At 41.4% G+C, this 16,383-nt stretch overlaps 1 protein-coding gene across 1 annotated transcript in view; it reads right to left on the bottom strand.

The window, feature by feature from the left end:
• Positions 1-16,383, bottom strand: part of LOC126469833 (protein zyg-11 homolog B-like) — a 222,541-nt gene that overhangs the window by 113,939 nt on the left and 92,219 nt on the right. The window contains exon 3 of the mRNA XM_050097124.1: positions 11,252-11,446. Within this exon, the coding sequence (XP_049953081.1) occupies positions 11,252-11,446 (195 nt within the window). The remainder of the gene's footprint in view (positions 1-11,251; positions 11,447-16,383) is intronic.

Here is a 16,383-nt window from a genome sequence, read left to right as displayed (position 1 = left end):
GTTATGAGGGGTAGAGTACTGGGGCGACTGGAGGCTGGTCAAACAAAGCAGGTCGTAGCATGGGCCCTCCGTGAGCCACAAAGTGTGATCTCAAGATTGTGGCAACGATTCCAACAGACAGTATATGTGTCCAGGTGCTACAGTACGGGACATCCACAGTGTACAACACCACAAGAAGGCCGATGTCTCACCATCAGTGCCTGCAGACAGCCATGGAGTACTGCAGGTAGCCTTTCTTGGGACCTTACCGCAGCCACTGGAACAGTTGTCTCCAGACACACAGTCTACAGATGACTGAACAGACATGGTTTATTCACCCGGAGACCTGCAAGGTGCATTCCACTGACTCCTGGTCAAAGGAGAGACCGTAAAGCCAGGTGTCAAGAACACAGTACATGGTCATTGGACCAGTGGTCCCAGGTTATGTTCACGGACGAGTCCAGGTCTAGTCTGAACAATGATTCTCACTGGGTTTTCATCTGGCGTGAACCAGGAACCAGATACCAACCCCTTAATGTCCTTGAAAGGGACCTATATGGAGGTTGTGGTTTGATGGTGTGGAGTGGGATTATGATTGGTGCACGTACACCCCTGCATGTCTTTGACAGAGGAACTGTAACAGGTCAGGTGAATCAGGACGTCATTTTGCATCAGCATGTATGCCTTTTCAGGGGTGCAGTGGGTCCCATCTTCCTCCTGATGGATAACAACGCATGGCCCCACCGAGCTGCCATCGTGGAGGAGTACCTTGAAACAGAAGATATCAGGCGAATGGAGTGGCCTGCCTGTTCTCCAGACCTAAACCCCATCAAGCATGTCTGGGATGCTCTCTGTTGATGTATCGCTGCACGTCTTCAAACCCCTAGGACACCTCAGGAGCTCCAACAGGCACTGGTGCAAGAATGGGAGGCTATACCCCAGCAGCTGCTCGACCATCTGATCCAGAGTATGCCAACCGGTTGTGCGGCCTGTGTACGTGTGCATGGTGATCATATCCCACATTGATGTTGGGGTAAATGGGCAGGAAACAGTGGCGTTTTGTAGCACATGTGTTTCGGGACGATTTTCTCAACTTATCACCAACACCGTGGACTTACAAATCTGCGTCGTGTGTGTTCCCTATGTGCCTATGCTATTAGCGCCAGTATTGTGTAGTGCCACGTTGTGTGGCATCACATTCTGCAATTATCCTTAATTTATGAGCGCGAGTGTACATTTTTCCTTCTCTTCCTTTTCCTACCATCAAATTCCAGTCCTGAATCACAATTAAATTTTCATCCCAATAACAATCACTTTTATCTCATTACATATTCTTTCAATTTCTTCATCACCTGCAGGGCTAGTAAACATACAAAATTGTACTAATGTGGGGGGTATTGGAGGTATTGTAGGGATGGAACAACAGACCAGTTTAACATCCAATTGGCCAGGTAATTTTTTTTCATTCGATCAGCTTTTTTCAGTCAAATGAAACAGCTGAATGAAACTAGTCATTGTGGGCATGTCATCTATATAAATGTTTTCATGCACTCTCCGAGTTTGAGTGATTTCACTCAATATGAGGCAACCAAGTGCACAAGTCTCTGACTGTTACGTCACTTATATGAATGTTTTCACTCAGTTTGATTGATTTCACTTACATGCTTTATCAGCCCCTTCGGTTATACATGTACCACAACCTTTCTAAGAGACAAATAACATATCTTATTTCCAGGAGACGTGAATAGAGAGTATATTTCTAAACATTGACATGTTTTCAAAATTAATTTATTTCTTTATTAATTTCAATACAACTTTTTTGTAATTATGGCAGTGGTTGGTTTAAAGGTTAACAACTGGTGCTACATTATAAGTTTATGTTTAAATGAATGAATAATTAATTTTTTTGTTTAAATTTACCAAAGCTCCATCTCTCTCTTCCTGCTACTTTGCACCATCACTCATAATGCTCTTTTGGTAAATGCTGAGGTGACATGAACAGAATTCATATAAGACAAATTTTTTGGCACTGTTGTGTAAAATAAGAGTCCAGGGGAGCAGACACACCTGAAGCGGACCAAAATATCCTTACATTAGTGGCAGTAACACCACCAGTTAACGTTCCACATGGGCACTTGAACTCAGTACCAGTGACTCAATAACGTTGATAAAGCAGAAAGACAGGGGATCAGCAGGCCAGTTATTACACCTCCGAGATACAGGCTTGTTGTGATGTATATGGTTGGAAATGGTGCTTCACCAAAACAAGCAGATGCCGACCCTGTATAAAAACCCATCATTTCTATGCAAAGGGATCACAGTCTGGTAACACCATCTACACAGGGAGGACTATGCCAGGCACCGGAGTGACATGGTTCTGCAGGCACCCACCACAAGACTTGGCCTCCACCAATGGCATACCCGTAAGTGGTCTTAAGTCCACCACAGTGGACTTAGCAGTTTCTAGCTGGTGGCCTACCTCCAGGCTCACCCAGCTGCAGCCAATCTTCTGACTTGGGGGACAGCAGTTAGAGTCCAGGGCAGTGCAGTAGCTTCAGCACCTATACTTAGCTGGGCATACTGCTGCTGCACACCTCTGCTACCAAGAGCAGGCCCCAATGTTGAGCACTGTCTTCTGCTACAAGAATCATGGGAAGTCTCTGTGCCTACCAGCGTGTGCTGCCCTGCAGAGGGGGCATGTGCGATTCAGACTCTGAGTATCAGCATTCCTGCCTCACTGCTGTCATCAAGCGAGTCACTGGCCACCTGTTACATCAGCGGTGCTGTGCTCCACTGCAGAGCATTGCTATGAGAATTGTAGTTTTTCACTAATAAAATATATGACTATTAATGATGTTTCCTTTAGCATCATCTGAATGTCAACCCACTGCCTCAACCTAACCCTGCCACCATATGGTCAGCCAAGCCCGGGGTCTCCACAGTGCAGGCAGCAATGATAATTTAACAAATGCTGGAACGAGTGAAAACTCCCACTCAGAACCAAATGCACTGAGGATCAGATTGTCTCTCACAGAGGTCCAGAGAGGGGGGAGGGGGGGGGGGGGGGGGGGTGAGAACATGACTGCAGACTGTTTAGAGCGAGGGCTTGAGAGAGTCTGAACTATGAAATTTGAAGTATTAATGTGTGAATGTGACTAGTATTCCTTCATGCCCGTGAAATGTAACATGATTTGTGTGTGCGAGTATGATTTATTCACAGCTGGTAATGCAATTTTCTGCACAATATATCTACTTTACGCATAAACAAATGGCTGATTTTTAATTGCTGGCCATCATATCACATCTTCTCAATAAAATGGAATGCAATCAGTCGCTAAAATTTGGCAATGTCCCTTTTTTTGTCACGTGCTCGTAAGCGACTTTTATGCTCAACTTCATACCATCAGAGACACATCAGCTTAAGTAGTTACATGTTAACTGCATCTGGAAGAACTTGATCCAAAGCAATATTTTAATCAGTTTTAAATGATGAAAAGACTGGTTCCACCCTGGACAGCTCTCTAACACATGGTCCAATCGACAGAAAAATAACATACAAGTTTTACTTCAAAAGAAAGACTTCGTAATTCAACCAATATGCAAAACTACAACAAACTGAATCGACTGTTTTCATTTGGTTGCTCCCGTAATCTGTTTTCATTCAAAAGAAATGAATGAATAATAATCCAAACTATATGTAAAGCTACAACTGACTGAATTGGTTGTTTTCAGAGACGTTTCACACACAAAAAAAGATTTATTCAACCCATACGTATAAGTACAACTGCTTGAGTCAATTGTTTTCCGACAATCAATTGCTTTCATTAGACTGTTCCCATCACTAGGGTATTGACTCAGTGTCTATCGTGGCTAAGATAATGCACTCCCTACACTATTCTCTAACGTAGCAGTTTGAGGTGTGGTGGCTGCTACTTGGAGGTGAGAGCCATCTTCATGTTTTTCAGGAGGCACTCAGCTCCCACCTGGAGTGCCCTGGGTTCGTACGGCTGGAGCAGGTAGACAGGAGTGTGTAGTGGATGGCTGCAGTCCAACAAATGGTGAGCATAACAATTATTTATTATTTCATTAGACTTGAGAAATATCATGGGCATGTCCTTATCCCAAATGTGGCCTGGCATCAGCCCATTTTCTCCCCACGGTGACACAGCAGAAATGGGGGACAGCCCTGCAGCGTACATACACAAATTGAAGGTGGCGTGCTTACTCAGAGAATGCCACCATGCCAGATGCAGAATAGGCAGCAGCAGTCACATCTCTCAGCTCCCCTTGCATTCAGACAACAACTTTTAACATGATGACCGAGTGCCCCTATGATGCAGCAAATGGCAGTGAGGTCCAGAGTCAAACCCTGCCGGCACGGAGCTGGGAGGATCCTTGTTCTTGCTTCAGAGTGTGAGGTAGTGGCAGGATCCCAGAAACACAGTCCGCTGGAGATGCAGAGCTGCCAAGTGGCTAGGCAGTCATGTGGCAGTCTGCAGCTCACAGTCTGGTGAGGGGTGGCAATTGCATCATCGGTATAGTGTTGACTTCATGGCAGTACTGTCACAGTCTGGGCACCCTAACACAATCCAGCTGTTTCAATGATGACTGGTTGACCTAGGGGGGTATAAATATGGCTGTCTAGTGGCCAACCATGTGGAAGGGATACCACTGCTGCAGAGCAGCAGTGACTGGCAGCCTTTCTTCTCGATCATTAGTAGCATTCCGACACTGCTGCAGCATATCTGCAATGTAACACGACTCCAATGCCGGTATATGGGTAACAACGTGTAGGCGAGGGATACTGTGGCATTCATGTCTTTCCAACATGCATGCAGTAAATGTAGAGATGTGAACTATGATGACGTAAATACCAAATCTGCCCGAACAGGACCAAGATGCTGTTACTTTTTTTTTGGCTGCTGGAGGACAAACACCAGTAGACATCCATCGGAGCATGAAGAATGTTCATGGGGCAGCATGTCTGCCTAAAATCATTGTTGTGAAATGGTGCACCAAATTCCATGCTGATCGCAATTTGACACAAAACAACAGTAAATGTGGGAGGCCAGCCTCATCGACTACAAACAAAATGTGGGCAGTTGATGATGCAATTAGAGTGAACCAGCACATAACCATTTGCGTGCTAGCAAAGGATTTCAACATCAGCTTCAGCAGTGTGCAACACATTATCCAGCAGGAGTTACACTGCTGTAAGGTCTGCAGCCAACTGATACCCCAGGCATTCAATGCTGGACAAAAATGAACTGGATGGCTGTTTGCCTGAAGGACCTGGTGCATTTCAGTGGTGAACACAACATGATCCTTGAGTGCACTGTTGCAGGTGATAAAAGGCTGAGCATTGACGATGCACTAGAGTCATCCATCATCGCACAAAGTTCAAGAGCCAGCCATCTGCTGGAAAGGCAATGCTCACCCTGTTCTTTGATTGCCGAGGACCATTACTTATTGACTTCAAGGAACCCAGCATCTCCATCACTGGGGAACAATACAGCACAATGCTGGAGAAATTATGGTGTGCAGTTACAGTGAAATATCCAGGGAAACTGCAACAGGAATGCTGCTGCTTCACACGCACATCCCCACATTACAAATGTCGTAGCACAGAAGGTTCACTAACTCAAGTGTGAGACACTCGAGTACCCATCGAATAGTCCTGATCTCTCCCCATGTGATTATCACACCTCTGGTCCCATAAAAAAAGGTCTTATTTGGGGCCAGAAAGTAAACATTAAATTGTACTTAACGTTAGGAGAAAATTCAGCTCAAACACTGGAAAACTGGCATGACAAGTGCATACAACTAACATTCATACAGAATATACAAACAAACACCATCCATACAGGCCCTGAAGGCCCAGCGGTACTGACTGGCCACTGTGTCATCTTCAGCTCTTAAGCGTCACCAGATGCTGTTACAGAGGGGCATGTGGTCAGCACACCACTCTCCCAACCGTCGTCAGTTTTCATGACCGGTGCCGCTACTCCTCAACCAAGTAGCTCCTCAACTGGCCTCACAAGGGCTGAGTGCACCCCACTTGGCATATCCCGATGGTGACCCGTTCAAGTGGTACTTAAGTGACCTGACGAGAGCCAGTGTTACCACTGTGGCAAGGCTGTTGGCTTCATATGGAATATGCAACCATAAAATTGTGAGGAAACCACTCTAGATGGCTGATGTTGGCATTCAGTTTGCAAAAAAGAAAAGATTGGCAGTGCATTAACATCATGACAATATTGATGCATCAAATCTTAAACAAGTGCTCTTTCTAATGCATTATTTTAAAAAGTCAAACCATGACAAACCTGATGACACATTTTAATAACATACTTGTTCATTGAATTATAGATTACTTAAGATAATTACAATCCTAGCATTATTTATTAGTCATTATGCTTTCCGGTTGATATCTGAACATAAAAAACAGTCCACCAGGAAATGCAGAATTAGGTACATACTTCACAAAGAAGAAACCAGGTGCCATAGGACTGCATCTGGTAGACAGAAAATAAGTGTTTAATGTAAGTCACAATGAACTGTTTCTCTGCAAGAAATAAGGTCACATAATCCAGACATAAATTGTGATGCAAGTTCTATTCACATGTAGAGTACAAGGTAGTGATCAAAACAGTGTAGTGCTGCAGGTAAACTTTTGGGGGATAAGGGCATGGTCGACAAAACACTTCTGTTCCTAACGTTTCATCCATAACTGCCCTGGATATCTTCAGAGACATCGTTCCTCCATTGCGTCTTGCCGACAAGACTCAACGGAGGAGCAATGCCTATGAAGATGTCCAGCACAGTTCTGGATGAAACGTTAGAAACAGAAGAGTTTCATGGACCATGACCTTATACCCCAAAAGGTTTACCAGCACCCATGTCATCTGGTCATGAAAACCTTCCTTCTATTAAAACAGCGTATATAAATTACATAACCAACTAAACAGGCAATTCAGTGAAAATGGGAAAAAATACATAGCTTAATGTCACATTCTCAAGCTTGACAATCTTTGTGACAACCCACACTTTGCAACATTAGAATAGTATTTGTGTTTGTTGTATCAACATTTATAGTTACCACGACATCAGCCTTATCCTTCTCAAAGAAACAATGCCTACATACCTTAACTGATCTAGTGAAACTATGGAAAATATACATCTGCATGGGCATTAAACTCTTTTCCTCAAGAGCACAAGCCCAGTGTCTTTAACCATTGTACCAAATTGCTAGTTGGCTTTTCTTTTTCCATGAGAAATCCACAGTGATTGTGAGCTCATGTACACAAGAGACTATTGCTCATTGGTACCAGAAATATATTTCATAAAAATGTTCTGATGATTCTATGGCTCCCATAGCCACATTTAAATGGCTTCAAAGATAGTACTGTAGGTCCTATTCCCAATGTTCTTTACCAATGGAAGCTATGGATAATCATAGTGATTATTTATTTGAATAACCCTTCGGTTTTGTTCTTTGTGTTTAATTCCCAGACTTCCCTCACCCTGCGAGAGTTTTGTTTCCTTGTGGGTACACTTACTTCCTTTTGCAGGCCTCCTCCTTTCCTGAAATTCTGCCTTTTGTGTTGTTTCTCTAAATAGTATTCTGTTATCTGTTATGGATATTCTAATTTCAGTATTTTTCATGTCTTTGTCAATTTCAGTGAACCATGCGGGTTTAGAGTTGTAGCTGTTTAATAAGTTGAAGGTCTGCTTGATTAGTCAGTTAGTATCCATTCAGTACGTATTTTCATAAAATTGTAGTCTTCTTTTCCTCATTACATCAGTTAGCTTTCCCATTTTTAAATACAGCTTTCTGTTTGATCTTAATTTGTATTCAATACTACCATTACTTCTAGTTCCTGTAGTTTCCTTACAATTCTTCTTTCAACTTTTCAGGATCCCCAATCTTGTTAGTTTAAGTGGTGTTTTTGCTGCACACAGTGTTCCATGCCTCAGTACTGCTTGATAGTGTCTCATTTCTGTGTCCCAGGACAATTACTTTTCTGTTATACAGGGTGAAAATTAATAAAACCTACATACTGCAGGGATAGATTTCTGAGTGGAAATGGAGGAAGAAGATCATACACACATTTGTGCAGAAATGCACGGTGTGTGTGCAATGACAACAAATCATCCAAGAACAGAGTACATAGCTGCATGGCATCCATGTCACAATAGATATTCAAAGTGGCCTCCATGGGATGCAGTGCACACATTCTCGCATCACATTGTGGACTGACACACTCTTTTGCATGTTCTGACCTCTCTCTAAATAGTGTCACAGGCGTCATAAACACGCTGTTGAAAGGTCTGCACATCAGGAACTGGTTCAGCATACACAATGCTTTTTGATGCCCACAGAGGTAAAAATCCAGGGGTTTAAGTCTGGTGATCTAGTGGCCATGTTACAGGACCTCTGCATCCTATCCAACACCGAGAGAAGATGTTGAGGAGTCGGCGAACTGTAATGCAGAACTGGTGTGGTGCTCCAGCATGCAAAAACCACATAACCTGTCGTATTGCCAAAGGCACTTTTTCAAGCAGTCCAGGCAGCGTATTCCACCGGAAGCCTGGTACGTTCCTCCATCAAGGTGTTGTGGAATAATAACTGGTCTAATTATGTGGCCACCAAGAGTCCCTGCCCGTACACTGATGCTGAACCTATGCTGATGGGATGCCTCACCCATTCCCTGAGGATTGTCTGTCATCCACAGATGATCATTATGCAGATTGATGATACCAGTTCTGGTAAAGGTTGTGTCATCTGTAAAGAGGACTAGGAATAATGACAGAAATCCCACAATTGTGATGCTCTGGTGGAAAAACCATCGACAAAATCCTTGCCATAGAAGAAAATCCTTGCACTTGGTGAAGGTGATAGGAACAGAAATGGCCATCATGGACGATACACATATCCGTGCTTTGGCTTACACCATGTTGGTGGGCCACTCGGCTGGAGCTCACACTAGGGTTTGTCCCAATATCCTGTAGAACCAGTCCTCCAGATATGGTGTATGCACAGTCCGCCACCTCCTTGCACATTCATCTGTCTGAATGGACCCATGATCAAACAAATGCCCAAAAAGGGCTTGAAATGTGTGATGTGGTTGGTGCCTGTGAGGGTACTTGTTTTGGTACAGCCGTGCTTCGTCTCAACCGTTTCCATCTTCTTGGCCGTACACAAACACCATGCTGGCTTGTTCCCGACATGAATACTGGACCATTCTGCTGCTTACAGTACACTGTGTCAATCACACAGCCTGCAACATACAAACACAAGGAACACGCAGTACATGGTCAGAGGAATGTTCATTCGTCAGTGCCATCTACCGTAACAACGATGCATTTCCGGACACATGTTTATACGACCTTTTTCCCTCCATTTCCAGTTAGGAATCCGTCCCTACACCTTGTGTGTGTTTTGTCGTATGTAATGCCCTTCACATTCCATATACACTATTTTCTATAGCTATCTTTTCTTTTGTATTGCTTGTTACTTGTTATCCATTCTCCTACATACTTAAAACAGTTTGTTTTAGATATTGTGTTGTTATGAATTTTAAGGCATCACTGATACTTGTCAAGAAGTGTGTTTTTTTTTCCAAATGATATTTTTAGTGCTATTTTGTCTGCTTGTTTCTGTGGTTCTGTGATTTGTTCTTTGGCATTATTCAGTAAGTCAGTAATTAATGCCATGTCATCTGCAAAAGCTAGACAGTCTATGGTGATTTTAGTCAGGTTTTTTTCCTACTAGAATACTCTCAGAGATGGATTTTCTCCATTCCCTCACTACCTTCTCTAATGCGCAGTTGAAAAGCAGAGGTGATAAACCATCTTCCTGTATTACTCCTGATTTTATTTCAAAAGGTTTTGACAGTACCCTCACAAATTTTACTTTTGATGTGTTTCTTCAAGAGGGACATTCCTCTGTAATTATTAGGATCAGTTTTCTTTCCATTTTTATGTAGTGGATATATTAATGCTGACATCCATTCTGATAGTAAGATGTTTGTTGTCCAAATTTCATTAATGATTTCTGTTAGACACAGCATAATGTTCTACAACTCAACAACTACTGTACACTGTATTCTCCTGATGCTTTGTTATTTTTAAGTTGTTTTATGATTGCTCTGATTTCCTCTATTGCTGTTGGCTCTATATCTTCTTATATTTGGATTACATTATCAAAATGAAATTCTTCTTCTGGTGGACGGCTGCATAGTTCTTTTAAGTAGCCTAATAGTATTCTGCAGTTCTTTGTGTTATTATTTACAGTCCTTTGTGTTTTTGGATCTATAACCTACAAACTTGTTGGTGTGTACTTCTTTAATCTATTTTTGAATGTTTTAGAAAAGTCCATTGTGCTGTTCTGCTTAAAATATGACCCAACTGACATTAGTTGATCTTTTATTTGTACTCCGAGCTTCCTGAGTCCTTTCGATGCACATTTCTTCATTTCTATAAAATTTTCCCTGTTCTTATCATTTTTATTTGTGTTTGAGATATTTCAAACTCATTGTCTCTTTATAAGTAACACATTACAATCATTCCACCGGGCATTGTTATTAGATGTTAAAAAACGTTAAAGGGAAATTTTTACTAGTAGCCTTTGATCATTCTATATATGTTATTTTTCTTACCTATTTTGATAAATGATTCTCACAGTTAAGTGCAATTTTTAATGACGGCTTTGTGTCCATTTGATTTATTGTAGGTTTTGAGCGTTCAGGAACATTAAGCACATAAAACTGAAGAAATGTTTACAGTATCTTCTGGCTAATGCACTAATGAAAATACTACAAATTCCTATAAAAAATTATACAGAAAAGAATTTTGATACACACACCATTTCCTCATTGTATCAATCACATTGTTACTGCAATATATTGGGTCCTTAGTCAGTCAACTGTTTAAAAATTCAGAAATATTTCACAATATGTTGTGCAAACAATATACAAAAAATTAGTGTTTGGCTGCAGAACAACGGTTTATTGTTGTGCCTGTAAGAACAACTGCTACCCATTGAACATTTCCTGCAAATTTGCATCTAATAAAATTTATTTATTTATTTCACTAAATATTCAGGGTAATCATAACAGACATCAAATAAAATTAGCTGTTGCTCACAAGTTGTTTCTAGGCAACGTCAATCTTGCTCAAGGCTCCAAGATGTAATGTAACAAATAGACATTTAACAATGGCTATTTTCTGGAAATAAACAAGTATCAGAATATCATTGCAAAGTACTCACTTTGAGCCATTTATGAAGCTACTTCTTGCAACATTTAGAGATCTCAAATTCTGCAACGTCCATTCTCCCAGGCAGCCAATAAGTTCATTCACTGTTACTTTCAAACTTACAGCTTCCAAACAAGATATTTTATGTGTTTTTAAAACACGTAAGCCTTTTGTTGATAAAGAACTTGCATTTTTAATTCTCACATGCCTGGAAGAAAAGATAATTAGTTTACAAACACTGGCCCAATAATGAAACATTTTGTCCACATAACACAAACAGCATTTAGTGCACAGGTGGAGATGACAAGAGCAGAGCTATCTCTTAAAAAGCCTCCATAACTGGGTTTGCTGTTAATGGTGACAGTGAGTAGCTTATAACCAAACCGTCTTCTTATGTAAAATGGAACCACAAATTTCACAGTCAAATAATGTTGCAATAGGCCATCTGTTCAGCACAACGCATTCCTCTAAAATATTTACAATTTTTGCACTGGCACATTGGTGAGTGATGATTTTACATCAAAGCTACCACTGCACCTGTGAGTGAGATGGATCAGCTCTTCAAAATCTTCACAAAGTGCACCAAGTTTCAAATATGCGACTGAGTGTCACTCTTTTCAACGCCATCAGTTTTATGGCCAGTAACAAGTTCACAAATTCATCCTGTCGCCATCACTGACTTTGCTGCAGAGATGTTGTATTCAGTAACATACAAAATCACAGTTTTCCCACAGACAGAAGTTCTATATCAAAAGGAAAGTTCACTTGAGAAAACTTAAGTACAAAGCAACAAATTGCCTGACCATCATTTACTTTCAGGGGCTGAAATTCTTAGTAAAGCTGATACACACACAAAAGAAAATATACAAAAAAACTTTCCTAACTTTCAGAACTACGAGTTCTTTCCTAAGAGATAAGAGATGGATAGGTCGGGGTGGTTACAAAAGGTTAGGCAGACCACTCAGAACCCAGGATGAGAGGGACCCAGCTGTGGGGACAAGTGGAAACAAAGATCCTTTGTTAGATTTGATACTCATGATTATCAATGCAAATACTGATATTATATCACTACTCTCATTCCTATTCAGAAATTCAAGGTCATTCAACATTTATCTTTTTTTCCTCCTTACTGCTTCTAGCTACTGCATGCTGTAATACACTACCTCACCATACAGATTCATAACATATGAATGAACCACATGCTATGTCACTACAAGCAAAAGTTACGTGCTCTATCAGCACTTAGGAACAGCCTGCACCTAGTTCATTTACAATTTACCAGTAATTCCATATAATTAGGACTCAGGTGGTATTCTATGGCTAAGATAATCAGACAAATGCAGGTTCTAATTAAGGAACTCAGAACAGAGTGAGAAGAGTCATTTCCAAAATACTGATGGCAATAATGACATATGGAGTTCCAAGCTATACAAGAAAGGCTACCCATTAAGTCTCAGAGTTAACAGGATAAATTTGCCTAAATACCTAATAGCAAAATATCTAATGAATAAACTAAGACACCTAGTACCCCACACAGTGACATATTTTTAAGATCTGTGCATGCCTTTGTGCTCATAAAGAGTCCATCAACTTAATGGCAACATTTCATGTGAAAATATTGTTTACCAATGTGACAGTGAAGGGCATGACTGAATCATGCTGCTCAAGTTCCTGTTTGGAATTTACAAGAATTAACAGATTATTCATCAATGGCTTTCTTACAGGATCTATTCCTAGAATGACCCAGTTAGTAGTATTGAATTATTTATGAATAGACGATTCACCGAGAGGCAAAAGTGTTGCATTGTTGACAGATACACAAACAAACGGTACAGAGCTTTGCTTTGCTAGCTTTCAGAATGAAATTCCTTTTTCAAGCTGTAGGACAAACACACACACACACACACACACACACACACACACACACACACACACACACACACCTCTCCCTATGTTGTGCTAATTCGACTGCCAGCTCTTTCCTGGCCCACGGTGAGCGTACTGGGGTGAGAAGGGGATGCAGGGCAGGGTGCGTGAGGGATTGAGAGTGGCAGGAGGCAGGGAGGGGGTTGGGGGGAAGCGTCTAGCGGCTCGTGGGAGAGTGAGGAGCTGTCTGTGGGCTAGCTAGGGGTGCAGGTAGAGGGGACAGGTGGCAGACAGCTGAGCATGTGATTTCACAGACTAGGGAATGAGATGGCTGCACACAACAAGCTGACTTGTATTAAGTGGGGGTAACACACACACACACACACACACACATACATACACACACACACACACACACACACACACACACACACACACACACTAGTGTGGGGGGTGGAGGTACAGTGAATTACCTTAGGTTTATGCCAGGGAGGTTACGGGAGCAAAGGATGTGTAATAAGGGTAACTCCAATCTGTGCGGTTCAGAAAAGCTGGTGGTTGATGGTGTTAGGACAGCAACCAGCCACAAATTTACTTTCAGTTCCTTTATTCAAAGGAAACCGTTACCGGTTTTGAATCGTTGTGATTCATCCTCAGATGGTTTACACGCTTTCTTTATGACATTTGGTGTTTTTTTACATATTACTTGTCGTGAAACATCTGAGGATGAATCACAACGATTCGAAACCGGTAATGGTTTCCTTTGAATAAAGAAACTGAAAGTAAATTTGTGGCTGGTTGCTGTCCTAACACCATCAACATTTGTCTTCAAACAACAGCCACGGTCTCCATCATGACATCAAATGACAAAATTGCATAAAGCTGGTGGTGGTGGGGAGGATCCAGATGGCATGGGCTGTGAAGCAGCAACTGAAATCTTGCACGTAATGCTCTGCTGCATGTTGTGTCACTGGGTGGTCTATCTTGTTTTCGGCAACAGCTTGACAGTGGCCATTCCCTCTGGTTGACAGCTGGTTGGTTGTCATACCAATGCAAAATGCTGTGCAGTGGTTACAGCTGAGCTGGTATATAACATGGCTGCTTTCACAGGTGGCCTAGCCTCTGATGGGGTAGGATAAGGCTGTGACGGGTCTGGAGTAGGAGGTGCTGGATGGGTGGGTAGGGCAGGTCTTGCATCTGGGTTTTACAGAAAGGGTATGACCTCTGTGGCAGGGGATTGGGGGTGGGAGTGGAATAAGGATGAACTAGGATGTTGTGGGAGTTGGGCGAGTGGCAGAACACCACTTTGGGAGGGAATGGAAGTATCTTGGGTAGGTGTCCCTCATTTCAGGGCATGGCCCTGGCAAAGCCCTGATGAATGACGTTATTCAGTTGTTCCAGCCCTGGGTGCTATTGGGTGACAAGGAGGGTGCTTCTTTGTGGTTGGTTCTTGGGATGAATGTGAGAATTAGGTGTGTGTGGGGATATGACATGGGAGATCCGTTTGTGTATTAGGTCTGGGGAGGGGGGGGGGGTATTGCCTGACTGTGAAGGACTTTGTGAGGCCTCCAGCATACTGGCGAAGGAGTTATCATCGCTGCAGATACATCTGTCATGGGTGGCCAGGCTGCCAGTCAATTGAGCACAATGTAGGGAGACAGGGTGTGCATGCGTGCGTTTCTCCTACAGCCTGAGAAAGGACTTTCATTCTGAAAGCTAGCAAAGCAAAGCTCTGTACCTTTCACTTGTGTATCTGCCGATGATGCAGTGCTCCTGCCTTTTGGTGAGTCGTCTGTCTATTCTTAAATAGTTTGTACTTCTCAATTAGAATTTTCCGTACATTACTAGTTAGTAGTATTTTAAACATAAATAATCATAGCCTGTATTGTTTATGTGTATGTCTCTCTAGCCCTCATGGTGATAAGTCCTGTTTTTTAACACTGCAGCATCTTTTATAAGTATCAAAAGATTTCTTAGTTCTAAAAGAGACAGTTGTTTAATGGAGATCATGACTCTGATTAGTACAAATTTTAGACAGCAAAATGTATTTTACTTTTAGGTGTCAATAAACTACTTAACACTACAAGCAATATGTGTAGGCTGAACAACTTGTTGACTGACAACCTGTCTAGTACTGTGGATGTTCCCTCACAGGAAATGCTTATCTTCCTACCTAAGGCAGGAAATGGTGATAAGGATGAAAGACTGTAGAAAATTTTCGTTACCTCCTCCTACTTTTCAGCAGACAAAACTTCATGGTATATTATAGACAGTATAACACGTTCATTCAAAGGGCAGGAACTGTCAAGTTTTGATTTGATGGGATTTCTAGAGAAATTCAAATACATATTTGTCTGACTTGTTCGTCCAAAATTCTCAAACAAATACACCAGAATGCAGTGAATACTACAAAAATACTGTGAGTCAACTCTTTTCCTATCCACTTTTTGTGTCAATGCAATATTGAGCTATTACATATCATTAGATCACAAGGAATCCTACACAATACCAGGCACTTACTCCATTACTTCAGTCCTATTTAATATACAATATATACCACTGGGTGCACACAAAGACAGAAATGATAAAAAATAAATATATGAGGTAAGCTGTCAAATATATATAATTACTCACTCATAAACCCATGACTTACATATGAAGCATTTTTATATTGAAATTTTCTGACATTAACCCTAGCAACACCAACGCATTTTCCACATCACGCATTACCGTGGTATGGGGGAGGAGGAATACTTAACGTCCACCCTAAAAAAATTAAGAAATTCATTAAATGTTGTTGACTTACTCTAACAACATACTTTTTAAAGTTGGGTCCAGAACCTGAAAATATCTTTTAGTACACACTTAGCAATATCAATGCACTTTTAATAATGGGTACCAACAATGGTTGGGTACTTTATGCCCACAACAAAATGGAATAAATTCAAATTTCAGTAATTTTTGTTGGCTTTCACTCACAACATACTTCTTAAAGAAATATTGATGTGTAAGTGAGGTCCTGAACCTGAAAATACTGAATCTGATGTTCACTGGAGAAAGGGGCATCTACTCCTAAGACTTAAATTTTTGTGTTAAATTAAACTGAAAATTTTAAAACATTTCTGGACTCTGGTAGAAGAATTCATTTCAACAATAAACACTTTTCTTCAAAATTTTAAAGTGTAAAGTAACTGATTAGATTAAAATTATTTTCAAGAGGGGGAGTGGGGCACAAAGGGAGAAAACTTTTTGTTAGATCAGGACTCTAACACTAATCTT

Source organism: Schistocerca serialis, chromosome 3 (genome assembly GCF_023864345.2).
Source record: "Schistocerca serialis cubense isolate TAMUIC-IGC-003099 chromosome 3, iqSchSeri2.2, whole genome shotgun sequence".
Classification (NCBI taxonomy): domain Eukaryota; kingdom Metazoa; phylum Arthropoda; class Insecta; order Orthoptera; family Acrididae; genus Schistocerca; species Schistocerca serialis.
This window is presented reverse-complemented; position numbering and strand designations above follow the sequence as displayed.